General features: G+C 38.7%; 4 protein-coding genes across 5 annotated transcripts; 3 read left to right on the top strand and 1 right to left on the bottom strand.

The window, feature by feature from the left end:
• Positions 1-1,397: 1,397 nt before the first annotated feature.
• LOC122081225 (uncharacterized protein At4g00950) lies at positions 1,398-3,480 on the top strand. Its single transcript, XM_042648251.1, has 2 exons — positions 1,398-2,291; positions 3,027-3,480. The coding sequence occupies exons 1-2, from the start codon at positions 1,533-1,535 to the stop codon at positions 3,102-3,104; spliced, it is 837 nt and encodes a 278-aa protein (XP_042504185.1). The 5' UTR covers positions 1,398-1,532; the 3' UTR covers positions 3,105-3,480.
• A 7,645-nt stretch (positions 3,481-11,125) lies between these two features.
• On the top strand, positions 11,126-15,989 carry LOC122081099 (protein ABIL3-like). Its single transcript, XM_042648072.1, has 10 exons — positions 11,126-11,579; positions 11,883-12,013; positions 12,376-12,458; positions 12,566-12,716; positions 14,166-14,265; positions 14,448-14,540; positions 14,642-14,684; positions 14,786-14,850; positions 15,047-15,198; positions 15,428-15,989. The coding sequence occupies exons 2-10, from the start codon at positions 11,918-11,920 to the stop codon at positions 15,596-15,598; spliced, it is 954 nt and encodes a 317-aa protein (XP_042504006.1). The 5' UTR covers positions 11,126-11,579; positions 11,883-11,917; the 3' UTR covers positions 15,599-15,989.
• Positions 15,990-16,670: 681 nt separating this feature from the next.
• On the top strand, positions 16,671-18,353 carry LOC122082408 (protein STRICTOSIDINE SYNTHASE-LIKE 13). Its single transcript, XM_042649946.1, has 4 exons — positions 16,671-17,088; positions 17,256-17,543; positions 17,644-17,811; positions 17,890-18,353. The coding sequence occupies exons 1-4, from the start codon at positions 16,718-16,720 to the stop codon at positions 18,287-18,289; spliced, it is 1,227 nt and encodes a 408-aa protein (XP_042505880.1). The 5' UTR covers positions 16,671-16,717; the 3' UTR covers positions 18,290-18,353.
• A 1,004-nt stretch (positions 18,354-19,357) lies between these two features.
• LOC122082410 (ergosterol biosynthetic protein 28) lies at positions 19,358-22,972 on the bottom strand. 2 transcript variants are annotated; one of them, XM_042649948.1, is made up of 3 exons: positions 22,751-22,972; positions 20,982-21,188; positions 19,358-19,766 (listed from the first exon to the last, which is right to left on the bottom strand). In XM_042649948.1, the coding sequence occupies exons 1-3, from the start codon at positions 22,863-22,865 to the stop codon at positions 19,681-19,683; spliced, it is 408 nt and encodes a 135-aa protein (XP_042505882.1). In that variant the 5' UTR covers positions 22,866-22,972; the 3' UTR covers positions 19,358-19,680. The 2 variants fall into 2 exon arrangements, with proteins under 2 accessions (XP_042505882.1, XP_042505883.1); XM_042649949.1 differs by having other exon boundaries at positions 19,358-19,762; positions 22,751-22,930.
• Positions 22,973-23,526: the final 554 nt, after the last annotated feature.

Below are 23,526 nucleotides of genomic sequence, written 5' to 3' on the forward strand. Positions count from 1 at the left end.
TAATAATAATAATAATAAAAGATATAATTACTAATACAAACCAATACCAACCGATCCGAATCAATATTATATTGACTAATATCAATCCAATTCCTGAGAAAAAAGAGTTGAAACGATCTCAAAAACCTAAGGAGAGGATCTTTGCATTAAAAAAAAAAAAAATCCCAATCATGGTTTTAAGTATCGAGCTTGGGATTGGGCGATATGTATTGATATCAACTAATGAGTGATTATTGTCTGTTGCCGATGTGGTGATGCGATGAGCATTGAATGGCCGAGATGACATCGGGGCATATGCCAATATTATGTCGAACATCCAATGCTCATTGCACTACCACACTCGCTCGCAAACAATAATCACTCCAAAACGATACCATCCCAATCCCTAAAACCATGGCCGCATAATCATGACATCAATCAATACTTTGGAAGAAGACCTAAGGGGGTGTTTGGTTCAGTAAATCTTTGGGATGACATTCTTTAGAATGATAATTCTTAATTTTTTGAGTTGTTTGGTTTCACTAGGATGACCCTCATAAGTGAGTACCCTACTTTCCATGAATGATCATATTACAAAGGATGTGTTTCAAATCTGAGTTTACCTCAACACTTAAACTCAAATTTGAGCAACCTTTTTACCACCTAGTATAAAAGGAGAAAGCGAAAAGAAGTTTTCTACGAAAGCCAATATCTCAACCCGCGAGAAACATGTACTAGCCTCAAGATAGGGGTGTCAATTCCTAAACCGAACCGGTAAAACCGGCTGGACCAAACCGATAACAACACAGATCGAATCGAACCGAAGCCTTATTGGTTCGGTTCGGTTTGGAGTATTGCAACCCCAAAACCAAATCGAACCGCACCGAAACCGGATGAACCCGAAACCAAACCGAAACCGACTCAAAACCCAGACCGAAACTGAAACAAAACTGGTAAGAAATCGAAACACTCTAAAATTCATTTTAAAAAAATCAAAATTTGCATAGTTTTATATACATTTGTATGGAAAGTCGAATCCAAACTGGACCAAAAACCAAAATCAACTCGGTTACAAATCGATTTAAGAAACCGAAGACAAATCGAAACCAGAATTTCCTTATCTGTTCGGTTTTGGTTTCAGCTTTCTCACACCAAAACTGACTTAACCCGAATTGAAACTGAGCTGGACCGATCGATTGACACCCCTACCTCAAAACAATCAAACGATTTTTTATAAAGAAACATAATTCAAAAAAATGTCTATTAGAAGATTGACATTTATATCCAATACATACACCCATTTGATTTACCGATCCAAACACCCCACTAGGCTTCTCCAAGCTAGAAGGATAAGGAGCGTCCTATCACGCTCTTCATCAACTCCTCTGACACTCTCACTTGTCTCTCTTTCTTTCCTCTTTTTAATTCGACCCCACAAACCACAATGAAACCTTGACTCCCCTACCAGTACAAACCATACGTACTCCCCTCCCCTGCACCACTCGCTCCTCACATTCCTAGCAGCAGAGCAGAGCAGAGCAGTGGAGACTAGCATGGGATCTGAATCTGAAGCACAAGCAGAGACGAGGGAGGAATCAAGGTTGAATACGAGGTCCACAACACCACCAAAGCTTTCCCTTTTCTCAAGGATTCCACACCAGTCTCCTGAGCCTTCTCCACCTACAGGTATGTTGACTCCACCACTCCGACCCCCTGCCTCCGTTCCTTTCCGTTGGGAAGAAGCACCAGGCAAGCCTCTGCTTCCCACCTCTACTGTCTCAGCGGCCAGATGCTTAGAGCTCCCACCAAGGCTGCAGTTGACGGAGTCCTCCACTTCCAACAAGAAATTGTCTAGCACCAGCAGCCGCACTCTCTCCCCCACCACTGTTCTTGATGGCCCCGACGTTGGTCATCGTCGCTCCTCATCCTTCACTTCTTCTTCCTTTCCAATTGGGTCCTTTCGCAGGGGAGGAAGCCCTGATGATAGTGAAGCCGATGGGTTTCTTCAGCTTGGTCCCTTGCTTCATGGCCAGAGAAGAGACATCAGCATCTACGGCGGCGGAGGCGGCAAAGGGTACTTTGGTTCTTGGAGTAGGAAGGCCTCTTCCTTCTCCTCTAAGAGGAATCAGGATGTTGGTGAGGGTGGTTTCGCCATCTCCCTTTCCTCTTCTTCTTGTTCTGCTGTGGTTCCTGGAGTAGGAGTTGGAGAGATTGGTGATGGATGGACTTCAAACACAAAAGTGAAGATTACCAATTTCAAGAGGACAGGGAGCTTCTTGAGCCTCCCCTACAACAAAGCATCTCAATTCTGGGTCAGCCCTCACTCTTCATCATTACCAATTTCCTCTTCCTGTTTCCAATTTCTTCCATTTAAAATTTAAACGAAGATTTCTCCTTTTTTCTTTGGATTTTCAGTCATTCAGAGTGGGAAACTTGATTTTTTTTTTTTTTCAATTGATGGGGTGGAAGTGAAGCAAGTTCAACCCATCTTTTCCTTGCTCTTAATTTTTGTGTTTACTTGCTGGGTTCTATAATTCTTCTTCTCTCTCTGAAATTTTCCGACGATTTCTCCGGATTCTTTTTTCTTTTGTTCAATATTTCAATTGGCAAACGTGATTAACGAACAAAATTCTTTTTGTGGTCAAGCTAAAAGGAGAGAATCCGAGGACACTAGGACAGCTTTTTGGCCATTCCAAGTGGGAGAAATTGCTAAAAGTCCATAAGCCAACCTCTTTTTTGACTTATTCATAGCTGGCCCCCCTTGGGCAATACACTCTAGTCTTTTTCTTTCCAAAGAAAAAAGATAAAAAAACAAACGCAAAGAAAGACAAATGTCTAAAATCTACCCATGTGACAATTCTCCCCTCCTATGTTTTCCTCATGGTTGAGACTTGAGAGCTTCAGATTTCTGTATATTTAACTGTTGTAGTGTAATTTTTTCTTCACGATTGCCATGAAGGGTAATATAAGAACAAGAACAAGAACAAGAACAAGAACATAGTTTGTGATTTGTGAAGTCTTTTATATATCTTTATTAATTTTTGCAGGCAAGCATTTATCAAGGATTCAAGCAAGTGGTTCCACGGCGGAAAAGGAAGACAAAGAAAGATGGACTCAGAGTTTGATCGACCAGTCATTCGATCTACCCACCTTCACCACTAATGAAGGCACCAACCACAAGCTGTGACAGAGGAAGCACTTACAGTTACAGGGTAGTCGCCTTCTTTCTTATACCTTGCTGCAGCCTCGATCTTCTAATCTTCTTTCTGTAAATATGAATTCCTATGGTTGAAGACAAAATGCTGCACAAGGCTTTTGGCCGTAAAATAAAGAAATAAAGTGCAAAAACATCATCATCAACTATAAGGAACTTTGACTCTGTATTTGATGTAATTGTCATTGTCGTTACGGTTTTTACAGAGCCCAATTGTCAAATTTATGCTTATTCATCTACCCAAGAAATCTTCTCATCAGAGATTGGATGACTATTTATAGCTAAAAGAGTTGATGATGCGTAACTTTCTTTCAGTCATTTTCCTCTCCCAGAGATTATCTTCTTGATGTGATAGAATATGTACGAAGAGGGTGCTCACCCCCCACCCCCAACACACACACACAGCGAGCCAAGAACCTTAGTTCCTCGTAGCAGGCCTGTCTCTTCTAATTTGTTTTGTTTTTTGAGATCGACATTTACATGGGAATAAGAGCCGAATTGCATCAGGTCCTCGTCATAAAACCAATCGAAGGAAGAGAAAGATTAAAAAGTGGAGTCTATGTGTGGATCAAACACCGTATCAAAATTTGATTTAATCTAAACTCTGCCTAACCTGCCTATATATACAATGGTTATTCAAAAACTTCTTAATCTCTCTAGGTTCCTTTAATATTTAAAGTGATGAATTGAGAAATTGTAACTTTCTATCTTTTGTACCTTGTTTTATATCTAAAATTTTTTAAGCTAAGATAAAAGAAAATGATTTTCAAAATAATTTAAAAATGACTTACAATTGTGTTGTAAGTTTTTTGCGTTTTGGGTACACAAGCGAAATGGCAAATTTTACCTTGTTGAAAGAAAAAATATTTTATACTAAAGACCCAAAAAAAAGAAAAAGTTACAAATTTTTCACTAACTTAGGTTACAAAACTACAACAAGGCTTTTCTCTCTTTTGGGGGGAATTGAATTCCTTGTTCAGTTCTGTAGCTAAGCTAGCACCTCCCTATGTCTACCTCTCTTATCCTACAATAGAGGCAAATAAGTCATTTCATAGGACGGAGGAGACTAGGAGTGTAACAAGGTCGGGTGAACCTGATTTTTTTAAACCCCAGCCCAACCTGACTCTGAATTCCTGTGATCAAGTCCAATTCTGTCGAGCTCAGCGACCCTAGCCCAACCATCCTATTTGACCCTAATCAGGTCGGGCTGGGCCCATTTGGCTTGATTGACCTTGATATTTGTTAGGACCAAGATGGCCCTCATTGAACCTTAATGGCCCTTTATTTTGTCATTTGTCTTTTTATACACTTCAATCATTCTTATAATAAATTATAAAGGTTTAAAACTTTAAACATAATATGTAATAATTCACAAATATTATATAAAATTAGGGTTGCTCAAGCCTGCCCTGTGGGCATGAAAATCCCAATCCAAACCTTGCCTAATCTTAGATTTCCAGGACCAAACTTACACCTCTAGAAGAGATTGTCTAGCTCACTCTTTCCACAATTAGGGGCATATATATCAATTTGTTGGAGAGAGAGAGAGAGAGAGAGAGAGAGGTTCTAACATATGCTAAACAGTCTAACAACTACTGCAATCATGATATGAAGGAAAATAGTTATCAATTGAAATCCACTACTTTTGGGGAAAGGTTAGGCATGTTGCGAGGGTGCCCAACATTTGTCATGCTCTCTACACTCTCATTTTTAAAAGTACCCCTTTGCCTTCCACTATCCAGCCCTAATGCCCTATGATTGGTACATACTTCTAGCTTACCGAAAGCAATTAAGTAGCATACCCAATCTTCTCCCTAATTATCTCCACTACTCCTGCCCTACTTAAAAATGCAAAAGTTTTTCTTCACCCATTGAGCAAGAAGAATTCCTTCTCCATTAGTGATGTGACCTACGATTGGATGATTTATCATTAATTACTATATTCTATCGTAAATATCCTCCGGGGTTCAATCAACGGGTTTAGATGCCTATGGTGAGGGAATTCTAACTGTAGGTACGAGAAAACCCATGCCAAAAATTCTACCTTTGCATTAACCATTGAAGAAAGATTACATTACGAGAACAAAAAAATGAAAAAAATGTTTGTGTTCTGCAGCAATTCAAATGCTACACATGCAATGAAATGGAATATGATCCAATCTATCTAGCTTTGTTCTAGAATGAAGAGTTTGCAAAATGACTTATTCAACAGATGATCAATGCAAAAGATAAATTGCAAACTACATCCGTGCTGCACACTACTATTTCTTACCAGTCATTCCTGCAACCACCTGCAAAGTAAAGTTCGAATAAGCAACAAAGAATCAGATACAAGATCAAGGCTACATTACCATTTGAAAGAAAATTGTTCTGTGATCATGGAGCACCACAACACCGTGAATTCATGTTTATGAGAATCTAATCACTTAAATGTACCGCAAGGGATTAGCTCAGTTGGCAAAGACCAATACCTCACAAAAATATCAGTGATATAAATGTAGGTTATAGCAGTAGAAACATTGGTAAAACCACCAAAAACAAGTTGTAAGTAGTTCATGTAGAAGACAAGATGTTTGCCAATAGAACATTCAAAGTGACCAAATGATTGGCTCTTACTCAACAGAAAAACATTTTAAATATGATGAAAGTTCCAGGCAACAGAGCACAAGTAGAACACCATCAGCTTTGTCATGCAAAATGGATGATTCAAAACTTTTGATCATCCAAAACTAGAAACTGACATCACTAAAAGCAGGTTGAGGAACTTGCTTGGATGTCTCAAATGAGTCCAATATAGGCCTGACCACAATTGGAAGGAAGAGGCCTGAATATTTGCAATGAATAAGCAAAAAAAATTTGTAGATTGGCTTGGATCTTGTTAGTGTTTGGTTTGTGTAATTTGTGGATCTTGTTTGTATATACAATTAGACATTTTTTTTCGTTTTTTTTTAGTAGTAAATTTGTTAACCATGGGCAAAGCTATTTAAATACATGTTGTAAATAAACTTTCCGGAAATCAATTCTCAATGCAGATGATCACATGACAGACTTGTAGGGTTTCATGAAGATACAATCTCATGATGTCAAGTTCGATATCTTTCAACCCTTTTTGTATGACCAAACAAAGAAATCCTTAGTAGATAATTTCATACAACCCAACAAAGACACAGGATTGTAGGGTTTAGTATGGTTTAGATTTGGTTTGGTTTGGTTTGGATGGTTATACCCACTTGATATTATTCAAACAAATGATTTTGGTCTACAACTGAACCGAATCAAATAAAATTTCACTTTTCAAAACCAAAACGAATTAAATTTTTAGGTTTAATTCGGGTTGATTTCAATTTCAATTTTAATTCTAAATTGACACCCTTAATTACATGTAGTAATAGAAAAACTCATACCACATGTAGTGTGTGAAAAGAGAATGGTGATTTGATTTCAAAATACTCTTCTTCAGTCCAATTAGAAGGTCATATCCTATGAATGAAGAGATTTTCTCTTCACTACGGGTTGAGAGAAACAAGGTCCAAATGAGTCTAAACTCTTTAGGACATTTCCTTAGGTCGTTTGAGGCTTAGCAAGGAAAATGGCCTCTTTCATGAAATGATGGGGCTTTTCTTCCTACCAAAGGTCGGCCCAGCCCACATTCTTGACACATTTTCCGAATATTGGATAGGCCATCACATTGCCAGCGTCAAACATTTGGCCCAGTCCATCTAGGCTTCAAGTGGTTGGGTCAATCCATGATTATGTATCTGAGGCCCAAAAGTTCAGTTTGGGTGGGTTCAAGCGATCCGGTGCCCAGCATTGGCTGATTAGCTTGGCCCACTTGACCAAAAATCATGGTCTGTCTTACCTCTTTTGTCAAACTCAAAATCCCAAGTTCATTGAAGTTATCAATGCAACAACGTATTGTGATGTTCCCAAAAATCACAAGACAAATTTGAATCATCCAATTTTATGTTTTTTTAGTTTAAATCGTTTATTCTCACTTGAAAAGAGTGCACAGTAATGTCAAGAATTATATTAGGGCATAAACAATATTTGTGACAATATAAAAGAAGATAATATATTAAATTAGACACCAAGATTTGAAAAGTGGTTAATCTAGACCATATCATATATATCCAATGGTCAAACTAGACACATATGTCCACCTGATAGAATTGAGATTCTAAAAAATAACATATTCTTGTGACAATAAATTTTTCTTCCATGAAGACTCATGACTAGGGGTGTCAAACCCTAGTGAGAACTAGTGAAATTGGACTAAGCTAATTGAAAATCCATATTGATTTTTTATTGGTTCGGTTTTGAATTGGAGTATTGTGAAATCGGCTAGAAAACTGGACTACACCGAAACTGACTGAATATGAGAGATCAAAACCAAACTGAACCCAAACTAATAAGAAATCAACACCAACTTGAAAATCATTGAAAAAAAATCCCCATAATTATATATATATATATATACATGATAACCGAACCCAATATCAGACCGATAAAAAACTAATAAGAGTAAATCGAACTATAATGAATACAAATCGGATTAAAACTGAATCTTTTCATTCTCACACCAAAACCAATTCAACCAGCTGATCAAAACTGGATCAAACCGTAGGATTGAGTCGATTGACACCCCTACTCGTGGCAATGTTTAAGCTCAGAATTACATATCAAATATATAGTCTCTCCAGTTACAATATTTGGTATTTAATAGCATGTTAGCAATGATTAATGGCTTAATTCCAAAGCAAACTTTTGAAGCTATACAAGGTGGAATCCCTGCCAGCACCAGCTCCCATGAGATAAATTTAATCGAATCTCTTTCCACCAGGAAGAAGAGTTAAGAGGTGGAGAAACAGAAAATAAAAAATAAAAAATAAAAAAATGGAAAAACCCGACAATCAGAATTCAGAATCACCCTTTTCTCTTTCTTTCTTTCTCCCGGCGAGGATCCCGCTATCATACCATCCCCCGTCCCCAGCGTGGTCCTCTGCCCCTACTAGTGGGACCCACTATCCACCAGTTACGGCACTGATTGATCTTTAAATTAAACTACTCTTTACTTGGAAAAAAGGTCTTGATTATCCTAAACGAAACAAGAAACAAAAGCAAAGAGACATGATCTTCTTATATTATCATAATCAAGGTACATCGGTCGTATCGGCCGATCAAATCAGTATGGCCAGAATTTGATATCGATACAATATATAAGGGCATTTTCGTCATTTCATTTAGGCATTGTTTTGCTGCTGTAGAGGTTATGTGAGCACTTGAACATAGATTTTTTTTTTTTTTTTTTTTTTTTTTTAAATTAATGAAAGATATCCAGGCCTTTACTCTGACTAGTCCCAAGAGCTCATACAAATCTACAGAACGAAATTCAGCTATTGCTCGAGTTGTATACTTTCCTTTGAGAAAGAAAAAAACCTTTCCTTGACTGAGCAACTTCAATGCCTAAAAAGTATTTTAATCTTCCTAAATCCTTAGTTTGAAACTTTTGTTGCATATGAACCAAACACTAGATACTCTCAACATCATCTGCCATGATAAGAATATCGTCAGCATAAACAACAAGAAATGTCCTTCCCACACCATATCGCCTGTAGAAAACTGAGCGTTCACTTTCACATTTGGATAGTCCAAATTCAAGAACCACATCAGTAAATTTATCAAACCATCCCTGAGGAGACTGCTTCAAACCGGACAATGACTTTTGTAGCCAAGTAGTTACTACTTCCTGTGGCACCAAAAGAAATAGCATCTAAAAAGGTACTTCGGAAAATATTATAATTTAGCAGGGTATTTGTAAACCTGGGGGAATTGAATTATTCAATTTCTTTGCCAATAAGGGGTAGCAGCCAAATTTTTTTGACCCCACAATCGCAAGGACTAGGTCATATCGAGGCTGAATGAGAATCACTCAACTTTTACCAAAAGCCGTGAAGAATACTAAACACCTCTTGAAGCAAAAGCAAATGTCTCTGGCCAACTCCGCTACATCCTTAGGATTAAGAGCTACTTAATTAAGAGTAATAAACCATTAAAAATCATTACATATCGGTGATATGGCACTGCCAACAACCAGGAAGTCTTCCTCTCCGAACCTTCTCTTCTTCCATTTAAGGGTAATCAATGAGAAGATACCTTCTATTTCAAAAGGTGTCTGCACTCTCCATTGTTAAACTCATTAGTGTTCATAACTATTCCACCTTCATGAACAACAACCATGATTGAAAGAGAGTCTCAAGCGTTCATGGCCAGCACTATGAACTAAATGCTAGTGGTTGATGGCATTAATGATTGTGAGAAGGGTTCATAAGTTTCGTTTGTAGTATTAGTAATTACATACCCGATGATCATCTTGGGTCCTCTGTGTGGTGGAGGGGACTTGTCTCCTCTCTTCCCTTATTTACTTACAGTGGGAGGGTGAATTGACTGAATTCATTTCCTTGTCTTCTTCAAAAAGGAAAAAAGATGAGGAAGAGGAACAGAGAGAGAGAGAGAGAGAGAGAGAGAGAGAGGTCTCTGTTTGTTGCATTATAAGCTCAATAAAGTAAGAACCACCGCTCCCCTAGGTTCTGTAAAGTGTTTGTGAAGAAGTATGCTTTTGGAAGAGGATGGGTGGGTCCCTTTCTCTCTAGTGTCTGTCTGGATTTGAAAGTTTGAACTTTGGTTTGGAGGGCAAGCTAGCCATGAGGCCATGAGGCCGTGAGGCCATGGCCCAGCTCTAAAGAATAAAGGTAGAATTGGTTGTTGGGACTCTAGGATGAAAGGTCAGAATGCTTAAAATGTAGAAATGAATCCCCTACCAAACAAGGAACCTCAACTCGTTCACAGGCCAGAGTGCCAAACTGCTTCTACACACAATCACTAGACCATTCCAACCATAGGGTTTGGGAAATTGAAATTTAATTGTTAAGTATTTGTTAGAATTCATCCTTAAAAGCTAACTGCTATCTCTCCTTCAATATCTTCCTATCTCCTCCTCCACCCAAGAGCCACCATTATAATCTTAAAGCAACCTTTATTTTCCCACCTATGTGCAAATTGGTAGACCAACACAACATCAATCATAATTTTCCTTTTTTTTCTTTTTTTTAATTAGAGAGCGAGAGATCAAACTAATGATAGTGGTGGCGTAGGATAGAAGGTGTGGAGTGGGGTCTGCCCCTTTACTAGGTCCTTTGGTTCTGCTGCTAAACAGCTGGGGAAAGGGTTCTCCAACTCTGCAGTCCAGGGTAGGGGTGTCAATTCGTGGCCCGAACCGGCTAAATCGATTGGGATCGACCGTTTATAGACCGGCCCGGCCCGAACCGTTTATTAAATGTGTCGGGCTTGAGCCTGACCCATTTATAAATGGTCGGTCTCGGTTTTGCTACTTGAACCGTCGGGCACCCGACCGAGACCGACCGAATAACGCCGGACCGAGACTGGCCTATTGTGCACCGACTTGGCCCGACCCTTTAATGATTGTAGGATACCTATTTTACCCCCCAAATTAAAGAATAAAAACTAAAAAGTAAAGACATGTTCACATTTTAAATAATGGTTATATTTGGTGTCATTTATTGATTTATTGTCATTTTTTTTGGCTTGCATGAGTGGGCCGGAATATAATAGCACATTTTAAAGAGGGCCCGTTTAAAAACCGGTTAAAGCCCGTTTAACATTAAACATGTCCGTAGCCTGGTTAAGGCCCGACTAAAGCCCGATTAAGGTGGCCCGATTATAACCCGAGACCTACCGACCGAATATAAAGTGTACCATGCCCTCAATAACTAAGCCCGATTAGTTAAATGGGCGGACACGGTTTAGCCTTTGAAAGTCTTCAAGCCCGATTAAGCCCGACTGAAACCGAACCAGCCCGACCGGTTGACACCCCTAGTCCAGGGACTCAAGAGGGCTGGTAGTGTCACTAGTGCTCCTGCACCACCTGACTGACCCTGGGCCCTGGCTACCGACGTTCCTCTTGGCTCTTGTTCATGTGGATTTTGGAGGGTAAATCCGTAAAAAGGGTCTCGTCCCTTCTTCTCCTCCTCCTCTCCTTCAGCACTTATTAATGACCAGTGACACTTCTTTAAGTTGGATTTAACTTCTTATCCTTCAATACCTCTCACGCACTCTTGACCAGTTACTAGAGAAGCCGAGACAGAGAAGAAGAACAAGAAAATATTATTTATTACACCTTTTCTCTCTTTATCCGTCTTTTCGTTGTCCTTAATCCTTGCAATACTTTGGTCAGAAAATTAATCGGTCAAGTCTTCTCCACTCAATGGAAAGCTTTATTCTCTACTCTGCTGGGGTTTTCATCTTTTAAGAAGAAATGATTTGAATGGCAGCAGGTTTTGGGTCGCAGCCGTTGGAGGAGGAAAATCCGGTTAGTCTTCCTTCCCTGTTCCCTCCCTTTCTAATTACCCCTTCTTCCTCTTTAATTTCTTCACCTTCTCGTTAGTGGGCTCATTGGAATGGTTTCAAAATGGAGCCTACCCAACTCAAAATCATTGTTCTGCTTCTGCTCGTCCTTTTGTGGGTTTCTTTGATTGCTTCGAATGTGGAATAGGATATTCGGATTTTAGTTGCAAGGGAGGAACGGAGATGTGCATCCAATTAATGATTTAGTTGCTGGGTAGCAAAGGAGAATTGGTTTTGAACGCGAAACGGGTTTTGTTTCTTGTTGCAGGCTGCACAGTTCATTTCCCCCCATCGTGGAAGAATATGCCATCATCTTCTCCAGTCTCTGCTCCACAAGAAGCTTCTACTTACGATGAGCTGTCTATGCAACACAGCTTGGTATTCTCTGACAGTCTCAAGGTACATCCAACCTTTTCGTGTTTTCTCTCCTGGGTGTTTTGGTTTCCGACTGCAATTGGTTCTCTGTGGTTTAATTGAAACCTATTGAGATTAATTTTTATCCCTGGGATGAGCATGAGAAGATAGTAATCCCAGATTAGTAACATGTAAATTACATTGTAGTATTGGTAATGGAGTTTTGGTGCGTCATTAATGTCTTCAGTTCAGTCGTACATGGTCTCTGTTTAATTTTGCTTCTCCAGGGCATGAATGTTTGGTTGAATTCTAGGACTTATGTGATGGTGTTCTGTATTACTTGAATTAGTTTCTCACACCCCCCACCCCCCCTTTTCCGCAACTTCTTTTTTCTTTTGAATTTCCAGGATTTGAAGAATCTAAGGGGACAGTTGTATTCTGCAGCAGAATACTTTGAATTGTCCTATACGAATGATGACCAGAAACAGATGTAAGTTTTCTCTGATTTACTTGCTCTTATCAAATTCTTCTGTGCAGTTTGAGGATGAAAGTTTTGTTTCTCTTATTTATTGATTTCTCATTTTCTGATGCTTGTAGGGTGGTGGACACCTTGAAAGATTATGCTATTAAAGCTCTCGTTAATACGGTAGACCATTTGGGTTCTGTGACATTTAAGGTTAATGGTCTCTTGGATGAAAAAGTTGATGAAGTTTTGGGAACTGAGCTTCGGGTCTCTTGCATTGAACAGGTACTTACTAGTTCGGATTTTCTTCTTTATCTGTTTATACAACTGTGTATAAACTGTGTCTTGGATTTTTGTTTTGGAGAAGCTATGCTGAAAGAACTATTAAGATATTAAAAATGAAATATTTGCAGTTGGACTATATCTTATCACTCTTTTCGAGCTAGAAACTTTCTGTATCCACTAACTGAAGAAGGATATCTCTTAAAATGACAAAAATCCAGCAGTGCAAAATTTGTGATAAAGCTTTTCAAGGTAAATGTCCATTGAGAGTAAAGCACGAAATCTTCTGATATTGTTGAACTTTGATCTCAACTAAGAAAATGAAGAACGAAAATCTTTAGTTCCTCTAGAAGTGACTGGGAGAGATGCATTGAAATGGTTTTGTTCTCCCAAACCAGAGCTTTTCTTTGGATAGGTAGGCTACAAGTAGAGTTGAACTCATGACCTTTTAATTGTGAGGTGTTGGTCTTTCCCAAAGCTTAGCTTTCCTATAGCTTTAGAAATGAACACAAACCTTTCTATAAGAGAGCTAATTTATTGGAATATTGAAGGTGCCAGCTGTCTCAGTAATGTCTTAGGACTGTAGTTGCTAGGACCTGGGATCGAATCCGACCTTCACCTTGCACATTATACACCTCTCTCTCTCATATACTGTGAAGTATGCGCATACCACTCTTCCCCTTGCACCATAGATTAGATCAATTCTGTTGGTCCTATCAACGTTTGCCTGCCACAGTGTTTACTTTGGTTAGCTGTGTCATGAGTTGATTACAGAAGTCCACCACTGTGAAGGCATTCTTATATGTCAATGCTAGAATCAGGGGGAGAAAAAAAATAGCAAGTAGCAGATAGTTGGCAGCCCAAAAGGGCTTATATGATTCATATGGTAAGTTTCAGCCTCTCTTATATGCAAAATAATGATTTCTTCTTTTGGGGTTTTAAATTTTAGGGTTGAAACTACAATTGATCAAGTCAGGAACATGGAACTGAGTTGGGTGTTGCATAAGTAAAGCGGTTAACCTAGCAAAGATATGCAGGAGATATTCGTACAGAACTTGTATATTGTGTGTATGTCTTGTAATATAATTTGATGGAATGCAGATGATTTACCAAATGATCAAAAGATGGGAGGATAGACATTACTGTCCTGCCTGTAATTTAATTCCCAGTGCATACACTTTTTTTAATTGAAATTTCAACTTGAATCTCTCTCTAGTAAGACCATGAATTGATAGTTCAGAAAGTTTTGTAGGTTATCAAGAGAATTCTCCACCACATTTATCTTTCATCATTTATAGAAGATTGCACATTAGAGAGCTTACAGTGATCGACCAAATTGGTTACTCATTATCACGTTGTTGAACAAATACAATGGCAATGGCACCAAGTACTGAAATATTCTTTTCTTCCTTTTGGAAATCTTTCTTACCCCTTTTTTCCTGGGCATCTTAGAGACTACGGACATGCCAAACATATATTGATAATGAAGGACTATCCCAACAATCACTGGTCATCCCAACACCCAAGTATCATAAGCGGTACATCTTACCAGGCAAATATTCTCTTCCCTTCCATCTTCTCTTTGCTAGTGTTTAAATAATTGCATTCAGAGAAAAGGGGGGGGGGGGGTTGGGGGAAAGACATGAATAAAGAAGAAAATCTTCGTTTCTTTAAACATATTACTGAGAAAAAGAAGGGTGAATTTCCTGGTTTCTTTTTGCATCTTTTGTTCAGTTGGTGAGACGATGAGAGGTTCTAGCTGTGCCGCGTCAAAATATCAAGGATGCAGCCTAGATAATGAAGATGAGAGGCATCATTTTAAGAGTGGTATTTTATATTGCATTCTGGTTCTATTGGACATTTCTTTTGTGCTGTTTACAGATCTCTGTGGAATTTGATTGTTTTATATTGTGTTTTGTTTTTTAAAGCTGTTCGAGCAACAATTCGAGAAACCCCATCACCGTTGGCAAGGTAAATGCTACACTTGTAATTCATGAACTCAAGTCTTTGATCACTGATCCATTCCTAATTTCACCCAGATTATTGTGTAATATACTAGATTCTCTGTGCAGAAAAGGGCGTTCTCCATCACCTTCTCCACGAGCTCCTATGCGATCTGGAACCTTTTCCTTCACAGGTGTAGTGTCTATATCTTAGATTTCTAAAGGTCATTTTTTATTTACCACACCCAAGGAAACTATGTTTCCCAGTGTCAAACCTTGCGAATGTGTTATTTTATGTTTTTGTTTGGAAGTCCTTTTTTCTTTAGCTAGAAAGGCCTGAAAGTCCCTTGCTAGGAATGTTTTGCTGATGAATGCTAATTTATAAATCAGAAAAGCGGACAGTTTCACCTCTCCGGTCTGCATTTCCACTCTTACGTTCTGGATCTCTTTCAGTTAGGCCAATTACTCCTACCCGAAGCCGGGCAACTACTCCAACTCGAAGCCGGGCAACTACTCCAACCTCTAATGATGCAAGACAACGGGTAATGTTGGTCGAGAGAAGAATGCTTTGTGCTTCCTGCTAGTTCAAAAAGCAGAGTAAAACAATAAAAACTGAGCTGAATATGCCAATGAAGCATGTTGCTTTTGTTCTAATGCATGTCCACATTTCATAGTTTTCATTTCTTCCAGATTATGATGATACTGCATTATTTGGGCATTGACTGAAAGTTTATATTCTGAATTGAAAATGTTTCTCCTTTCTGTTTTTAGTACCCTTCCGAACCAAGGAAATCGGCTTCACTACGTCTCCCAGCTGAGAGGGACAGCCCAAAAGAGAATGAACAAATCCCTAGCAAAAGTAAACGTCTCCTCAAAGCCTTGCTCAGTCGGCGCAAGTCAAAGAAAGATGATACGCTGTATACTTACTTGGATGAATACTGAGATAGCAATGGAGATAGAAACACATTTAGATAACAACATCAAGGAACTGTTCATACATTGTTGCAAGAATGTATCTTGAGAAATCTATAAAGGTAGAATCGGACCTCTTCAAGATGCATTGGTGGTAAAATGGTAGACACACGAGACAGATTATGGAAGAGAGCAATGCACTGACTTATACCTGCTATCTAAAATTTCGCCAGTTTGTTGCAATTATTTTTGCTTCCAGGTTGAGGATGAGTGCTTTCATGTACCATACACAATTCCTTTTGGACCCTTAGCTAATGTATTTTACCGCTGGAATTATATCTGTGGTAGTTCTTTCTGCTTTTAGTTGAGGATAAGTGTCATCATGTATCATAGATGATAGATAATTTATTTTGCCATGAAATTTTTCGTTGTTGTTCTCCTCTTAAGCATCATCAAGGTATTCTTTGAAACCAATAGATTGCCTCTAAAATCCTCTAAAATGATAAGCCATATGGGTGTCCTCAACACAAGAACTTGGTACTGATTCTATAACATTTATAAAGTGTTTTGGTTTGTGTGACCATGCATGGTTACATGGAGCTGCAACCAACTAATGTGGATCATATGACACAAAGGGTAATTATGAAGACTACCTTTTATTGTACGGAAAAGGAAAATTTTGGTATGACTACAAGCTCGATATAACCATACATGGTTACTGCCATTTCAAGGGTGAAGAGGGGTGTTCATGGAAGCGAAAGGAACCAATGTTAGCACCTGACTTGTACGTGCGTACATACAAAAGAACTGAACTCGCAAAGTACTACGTAACTTCGCAAAACAAACCCTCTTCCCCCCCCCCCCCCCCCCCCCTTTCTTCTTTTGATTGCACACATGGTTTAGATGTCATCCTCAAATATCCTTATGATGGTATCAGATATCACCAATAATGTAGACATTAACTCAAAAGGGAATGTAGCTTTGTGTTGGTTTCCTTGATAAAGAAAGAAAGAATGTGAAAAACAAGGACAAACTAAAGCTAACCTATACCCCAACCACTAAAAGCTCACAAACAAGGCATGTATATATTGAAGACCATTCAACGCATAAAATCCTCATTTCACTTATCTTCCAAAACCAAAGTCACTCATGGAGAAAAGAAGGCCATTAATCAAAGATGAAGGGCTCTTCCAGCACCCACTCTTCTATCTCATGGCTCTAGCCATGGCCTTCATTTTGATGGATCCCTTTCAGATTGGTCCCCTAGGGGGTCATGACTTTAGGCCTGTGACGACCAACATTGCACCGTATGGTAAAGTCATGAAGAACTGGCCAAGAGACAACCGGAGCCGGTTGGGGTTGGGGAAGTTGGAGTTTGTAAACGAAGTATATGGTCCTGAGTCCTTGGAGTTCGATCTTAACGGTCGAGGACCATACACAGGGTTGGCAGATGGACGCATTGTGAGATGGATGGGTGACACTGTTGGCTGGGAGACATTCGCACTTGTTACACCAAATTGGTAAGCAATCACAAACGTGCAATGGTACTCTACGATCAGCTCAACCTTGTGAAACGTGATCAATAGAAAACATTATACTCAAATCACCGAGGTTATTTTTTTTCCCTCTTTTTTTTTCTTCTTTTAAAATACTAATGCTTAATTCCTGCAATTGAAACTCTGTAAAGGTCAGAAAATCTCTGTGCTACTGGAATCCATTCGACGGAGGCATCGAAGCAATCAAAGTTAGAGTACCAATGTGGCCGTCCTCTTGGCCTGAGATTCGATAGAGAGACCGGAAATTTGTATGTTGCTGATGCCTACCATGGAATTTTGGTTGTTGGTCCAGAAGGAGGCATTGCTACTCCTTTGGCAACTCATGTTGAAGAGAAGCCCATCCTCTTTGCCAATGATCTAGATATCCATAGGAATGGTTCCATCTTCTTCACAGACACTAGCAAGAGATACAACAGATTGTAAGTGTTAAACTGCATTTATAACCTTCTTTTATGACTTGCATTTAAGTCTCCTTGTTTTTGGGTCTAACTTTAGCTGGATTAATCTGCTTCACTATAGGCACCACTTCTTCATTTTATTGGAAGGAGAAGCTACTGGGAGACTCTTAAGATATGACCCCCCTACCAGAACAACTCATGTTGTGCTTGATGGTTTGGCATTTCCCAATGGAGTACAGTTATCCAGGGACCAAACCTATCTCCTTTTCACAGAGACTACCAATTGCAGGTATATATAAGAGTTAAGAAATCTCTCACACACATACAAATACTTGAATACCTATGTCTTCATTATGCTTTGTTTCAGACTCATGAGATATTGGCTAGAAGGACCGAGGATCGGATCTGTGGACATCGTCGCTGACTTACCAGGGTTTCCTGATAATGTACGGCTAAACGATAAAGGACAATTTTGGGTTGCGATTGATTGCTGTCGAACACCAGCGGAAGAGTTCCTCTCACACCATCCATGGATGAGAAGCATATACTTCCGGTTGCCCCTAAAAATGAGCTTCTTGGCAAGATTGATGGGAATGGAGATGTACACAGTCATTTCCCTCTTCTCTGAGAAGGGAGACATCTTGGAAGTCCTTGAGGATCAAAAGGGTGAAGTGATGAAACTAGTTAGTGAAGTCAAAGAAGTAAATGGGAAGCTATGGATTGGTACTGTAGCCCATAACCACATTGCAACCCTCCCCTACCCCTAAAGTTCCATTCCATTGTGCTGTATAAGCCTGCTTGTTTGTGCTTTATGTAATTTCATTGGAACCATCTGGGACTCTTGAACCCCACTCACCAGCCCTAACCACCCACTTACCTATCCATATTTGAGACAAAATTATATAATATCCTGTATCTTTTGGATTTTTTTACTGGACAGGACAACTTAGACTGGTGTCCAGTTCTTACAAGCAACAACATAGATATATGACCATTACAACTTAACATAAACTATCTCAACCATTTGGGATTGGCTATACAAACTCTGTTCCACTACTTCACCCTGTCCAATACCATTTCCTATATCTAAAAGATGTAATCTTTATTCAGTGACCATTCTTTTTTCCCTTACAGAGACTTCAACTTGAACCATATTGCTGTTGCTCATATGCAACCAATGTTTTTTTTTTTTGGGCATGACTAAACCATATCAACAGAGTTCCCCCTTGTTTTCCACCTGCTTATCCCCCCACCCGAAGAGTACACTCATTTTGAGCATATGAAGGCCCCACAATATTCCATCCACCAGTAAAGATTCAGCCCAATCAAAGTTTCCAAAGAAGTAAGGAAGGAGGTCAAAAAATGAATAAAATGCCATCAGTAAAAGATGAAAATATAAACCATTGGAAACACAGGAGAAAGATTACAATCCAAGGTGGGGAATATGGCTGAGCCAGAGCATCAAATCCGGTGCATGGCTAACCTGGATGCCCCTACTTATACAATGGTGGAATTTAACCACATCATCATACACATGTAAACAAATCAGTTGGTCATTGTGACAAGCTCGGCACGATGACCCTTCACTATACTTATGCCCTTTTAACCTTTTTTTTTTTTGGGAGGGCAATAATTCCATAATCTTAAGATAGACATGTATAGTGTTCTTTATTTTCTTCACCTCTCTTTTTCCCCCTCCTTATATCCTCTAAAGCGACAACGTAAGAAAACAAACCAGCCCTTCATTGCTACCATAAATTATGGGAGTTCATTAACGCCTAAGAACAGCAATGACAAGAATAAGATGGTTAGTAGATAACTTCCATGATAGCGTGTTGATAAAAATTACTTTGCTAAACAAAGATGCAAATCATAATCCTCCAACAAGATGTGAAGACATACATAAGGGGAAAGTATCAGGACCATAACTTGAGTTATTTTTTGGTAAGCCCATAACTTGAGTAATTAATAAAAACGGCCAGAGAATAAAGTAATTAAGCACATATTTAATAGGCTATTGCTCTTATGGATGCCAATCATTCAAGAATCAAAAACTTCCTATAATGCTAACCATCAGAAAATTTTGAAGCATTTTTCCTAAACATACTCAGCATAACCATCTTTTACCAAAATCCCTTGTAACAGAAAAATCAGATCACTACTGAGGATTCATTCCACTTTTTTGGGAGCCTGCGGTTGATGAGCATTCCACTGCAGCAACATCCATATTATTGAGGTACCTGACTATACAAAGTCTTGTTAGTCCGCAACAGTAAATATCAACTCACCCAGAAACTTCAAGCAGGCAAGTACTCAGTAAAAAAAAATGGTCAAAACACAGTAGTAGTACTTTTCAGCAAGTTCAATGCTCATGCAACTTTCCAAGCAAGATGATGGATCATGACAACAAACAGCATTGGATACAACTCAGATTACAATCAAACAAGGAAAGCAGAAAACAATGAAACAAAGACACATCAAGGACATATCACGATAGGAACTCCTCCTATCATGATTAATCACAACCACTCCTGCCACTAGCAACACCACAAGGGAAAATACGAAAATGCCCCTGTGGTATGTATAGAGCTTTAACAATTACATTTGCATATATACGGTCAACATTAGGTAATGTAGTGATAATCACGAAGCAGGGTAAATCCAGTGGGAGTTTAGCTTGTGACAGGATCACAGGGAAAGAACAAACCTGGTTTGAGAGAAAACCAGATAACTTGATTTAAACAATTCTGATCAGCCTGAAATTCCAGTAGAGTGAACAATACAAGCAGTAGATCAAGTCTGTAAATATGATCTGAATCTGATACACAGATAGAATCCTTCTGAGGATAGGATTCTTAAAACCTAGTGGATGGCAGAAATTTTTTACGTCTTAAACAAGAACTGAAACTGATATATGCAATTGTGAGGAATAAAAGATTAAAAAATAAATAAATAAATAAGGAACCACCATCTGATCTGCAGGGCTGGAATCACCACAGCAGGGATCATTCTGAAAACTGAACCACCACAAAAACAAAGGCAAAAGGCCAACTCTCATTCATCATATTCGTGTCCAGGTCTGACACCCCTTAAACCTTATACAAAAGACTCAAAAACACACTCAAACTAAGCCTTAAACTCCTCCAGCCAATACTAACCTTGGAGGTGGTCTTATTGATAATTCACACATAAAGATCTCAAAATTATGTCAATTAATATTATGAAAATTAACTTCTGCAAAGACGGAAACAGTAGAATCAGTCAAGAGACAACCAAAAGCATGTTCTTTGGATGTTAAATGCACAATAATCTGCTACATCTCCAGGTATTAATGATCACAGACATCAAATGAAGTGTCATCTAGATACATATGTGAGAGAATGGATGTGCTCAACAACATAATCAAAGCACAAAAATCCATGCAAGAGAAATAGTACTGATAATTAGGAATGCCAATACCTGCAAAGATGCCAACAGTTGTCAGATTTGTAATGACCATGGTGTGGTATATTAGGTATTCAGTCAAGAAATGACCGAAGGCATAAATGAATGACAGGAAAGTGGCTAGATATAGGGGCTTGTTTTCAAGGTTATGCGCACAAAGAAAGCAAAGAGTGCATGTCAGAAAGGTCCAGACTCCAAATGTCCTTCCATGAACTTCGGTCACTACAATAACAGCAATACTTGCCATTAGAAAATAAATGTCACAGAAAAAATCACAACACAAGATGCACATAAGAGTTGTACCAAAAGAATCTAAACTATATTAGAATAGAAAAACTTGGAAATAGAAAATTAACCTATTTCCTGACAAGAGAACATATTTTCTGCAGAAGACAATTAGCTTAAAGAGAGAAAATGAATCTAAAACAAGCATGACTTCATATGCAACCAGAATGGGAGAATCAATGCTTAGGTGTTTGATGAGGGATAAAGTATCCACAAGCAATTAAGATTTCCCTTTCCCGCAAAGAGTAGGAACAAGGTAACCGGGACCATAAGATCACACATTCTGCAGAAGAAAAAATTAGCCCAAGAGAGAAAATGAATCTTAAACAAGCATGATTTCAGTATGCAAACAGAATGCATATTACTAATGCTTAGAAACAACTCCGAATTGATGAAACTTTAACTAAATGCAATAAGATACAATTAACCAAACAGCTGTAAAAAGATAGAAATCTCCTCAGGAGATATGTTGGTCAGAGAAAATTCAAGGCAGACTCTGCATATGGCTTTGTCGTTTTAACAGAAGAAATAGAGATCAAGATAATGGAAATAATCAAAATATAGAAATAGATCTTAGGCAACTAAGCAAGCAGCAAGTAAGGATCAGACAACTGCGCTGCAATGCAGAAACAACTTCAGCACAATTTCATCATCAGCAAAATGAAAATAAGATAAGGAATGGAGTCAATTTTGAGATTTCATGAAGTGAAAGCATTTTCATTATAGTCACTCATGTACCAAACGTCCCATTACTCATCATTTGAGAACTAAATCATGCATTTTAGGATTTATATTGGTTCTCCTGAACAAATTGAAAAATTACAATCATAAATAAAGAAAGCACTGATTATCCACATAATTTAATGCATACCCAGAAATGAAAAACTCAGCCAGTCCCAAGCCCGGATCAAGGAGGAGGGTTGGTGCGTCTGGTCGGCCGTTGGCACCAAAAAAACCCTACCCAAACCCTTTTTTACACGGATAGCCGACCCCATTTGATTGGGATTAGGCTGAGTTGTTGTTGTATACCCAGTAATTGAAAACCATACAAATGAAGATTTGGAAACTCATACTCATACATCTATGCCAATATCACTACAAGATTCACATACCCCCACCCCAAAAAACTAAGAGTAACAACCACACTCTGTTAACTGAAAAGCAACATTATGTGAAAGGTATAAGCTATTCTTATGGCTACTAGAGACCCTCAAAGCAGCAAAAGATGGTTGAGAGGAATAAAAGCTCCAAATCTTTAATTTTATGAGTAACCCGTTTGAACCAATTTCCGCAGTAATTGAAAGAATCGACTAAGTCAGTCTGATTCTGTGACCCAGTGACTGAATGGATACTGATTTTCTACCAAATCTTCTCAGAATGCGACTCAGTAGAACTCTTGATTCAGAAATTGAAATTGACTAAGATTTTAACAACAGAAGAAGACTGATCAGTTTAGGAAGGAAGAAACATAAGATATGGACAGCGACAGAGACGCTCACTTGTGGTGTTGGAGAAGACAGCGAGTCGGAGAGCCCATAGATCAAAGAACCCAAACCAAACTGAAGCCAATCGAAGTAAACCAACAAGCATCAACCACCAACCCAACGGCTTCATCCTTTCTCAAAATCCTTTTCTCCCTTAACTGTGAAGGGAATCGAACAACTTACGTTAATATCAACCGAGACTGTCCTGAAAATATTTTAGAAAGTACCCTCACTGAACCCAACAATGTGGGACCCAACTTTTCCTATTTTTCTCCAGTGTGGATCTGATTCCTATAATGGATTTCATATGTGTGGATCAGATTATACAAGAATGGTTCTAATAGGACGACTTTCCCCTGAAGCGAAAAACAATGTAGTCTTGCCTTAAAAAAAGCATAAGCTTTTCCTTTCCCATGTGAGAAGAAGAATCTCTTCAGCCACATTTGTTTTTTTTTTTTTTTTTGTTAGATCATTAATCTAATCTATCATAAAAATCAAAGTTCATGTCAGACTAACATAGATACAATTACCCCACTACATGCGTGGCAATAAGTTTTAAGGACTTACTTTTTCTTCACACATGATGAAGAGAAAATCTCTTAGAGGGTGTTTGGTTCGGTAAATCTTTGGGATGACATTCTTTAGAATGATAATTCTTAATTTTTGGAGTTGTTTGGTTCCACTAGGATGACCCTCAGAAGTGAGCATCTTATTTCCCAATAATGACCACATTACAAAGGACGTGTTCCAAATCTGAGTTCACCTCAACATTTAAACTCAGATTTGAACAA

This window comes from Macadamia integrifolia, chromosome 6 (assembly GCF_013358625.1).
Source record: "Macadamia integrifolia cultivar HAES 741 chromosome 6, SCU_Mint_v3, whole genome shotgun sequence".
Taxonomy (NCBI): domain Eukaryota; kingdom Viridiplantae; phylum Streptophyta; class Magnoliopsida; order Proteales; family Proteaceae; genus Macadamia; species Macadamia integrifolia.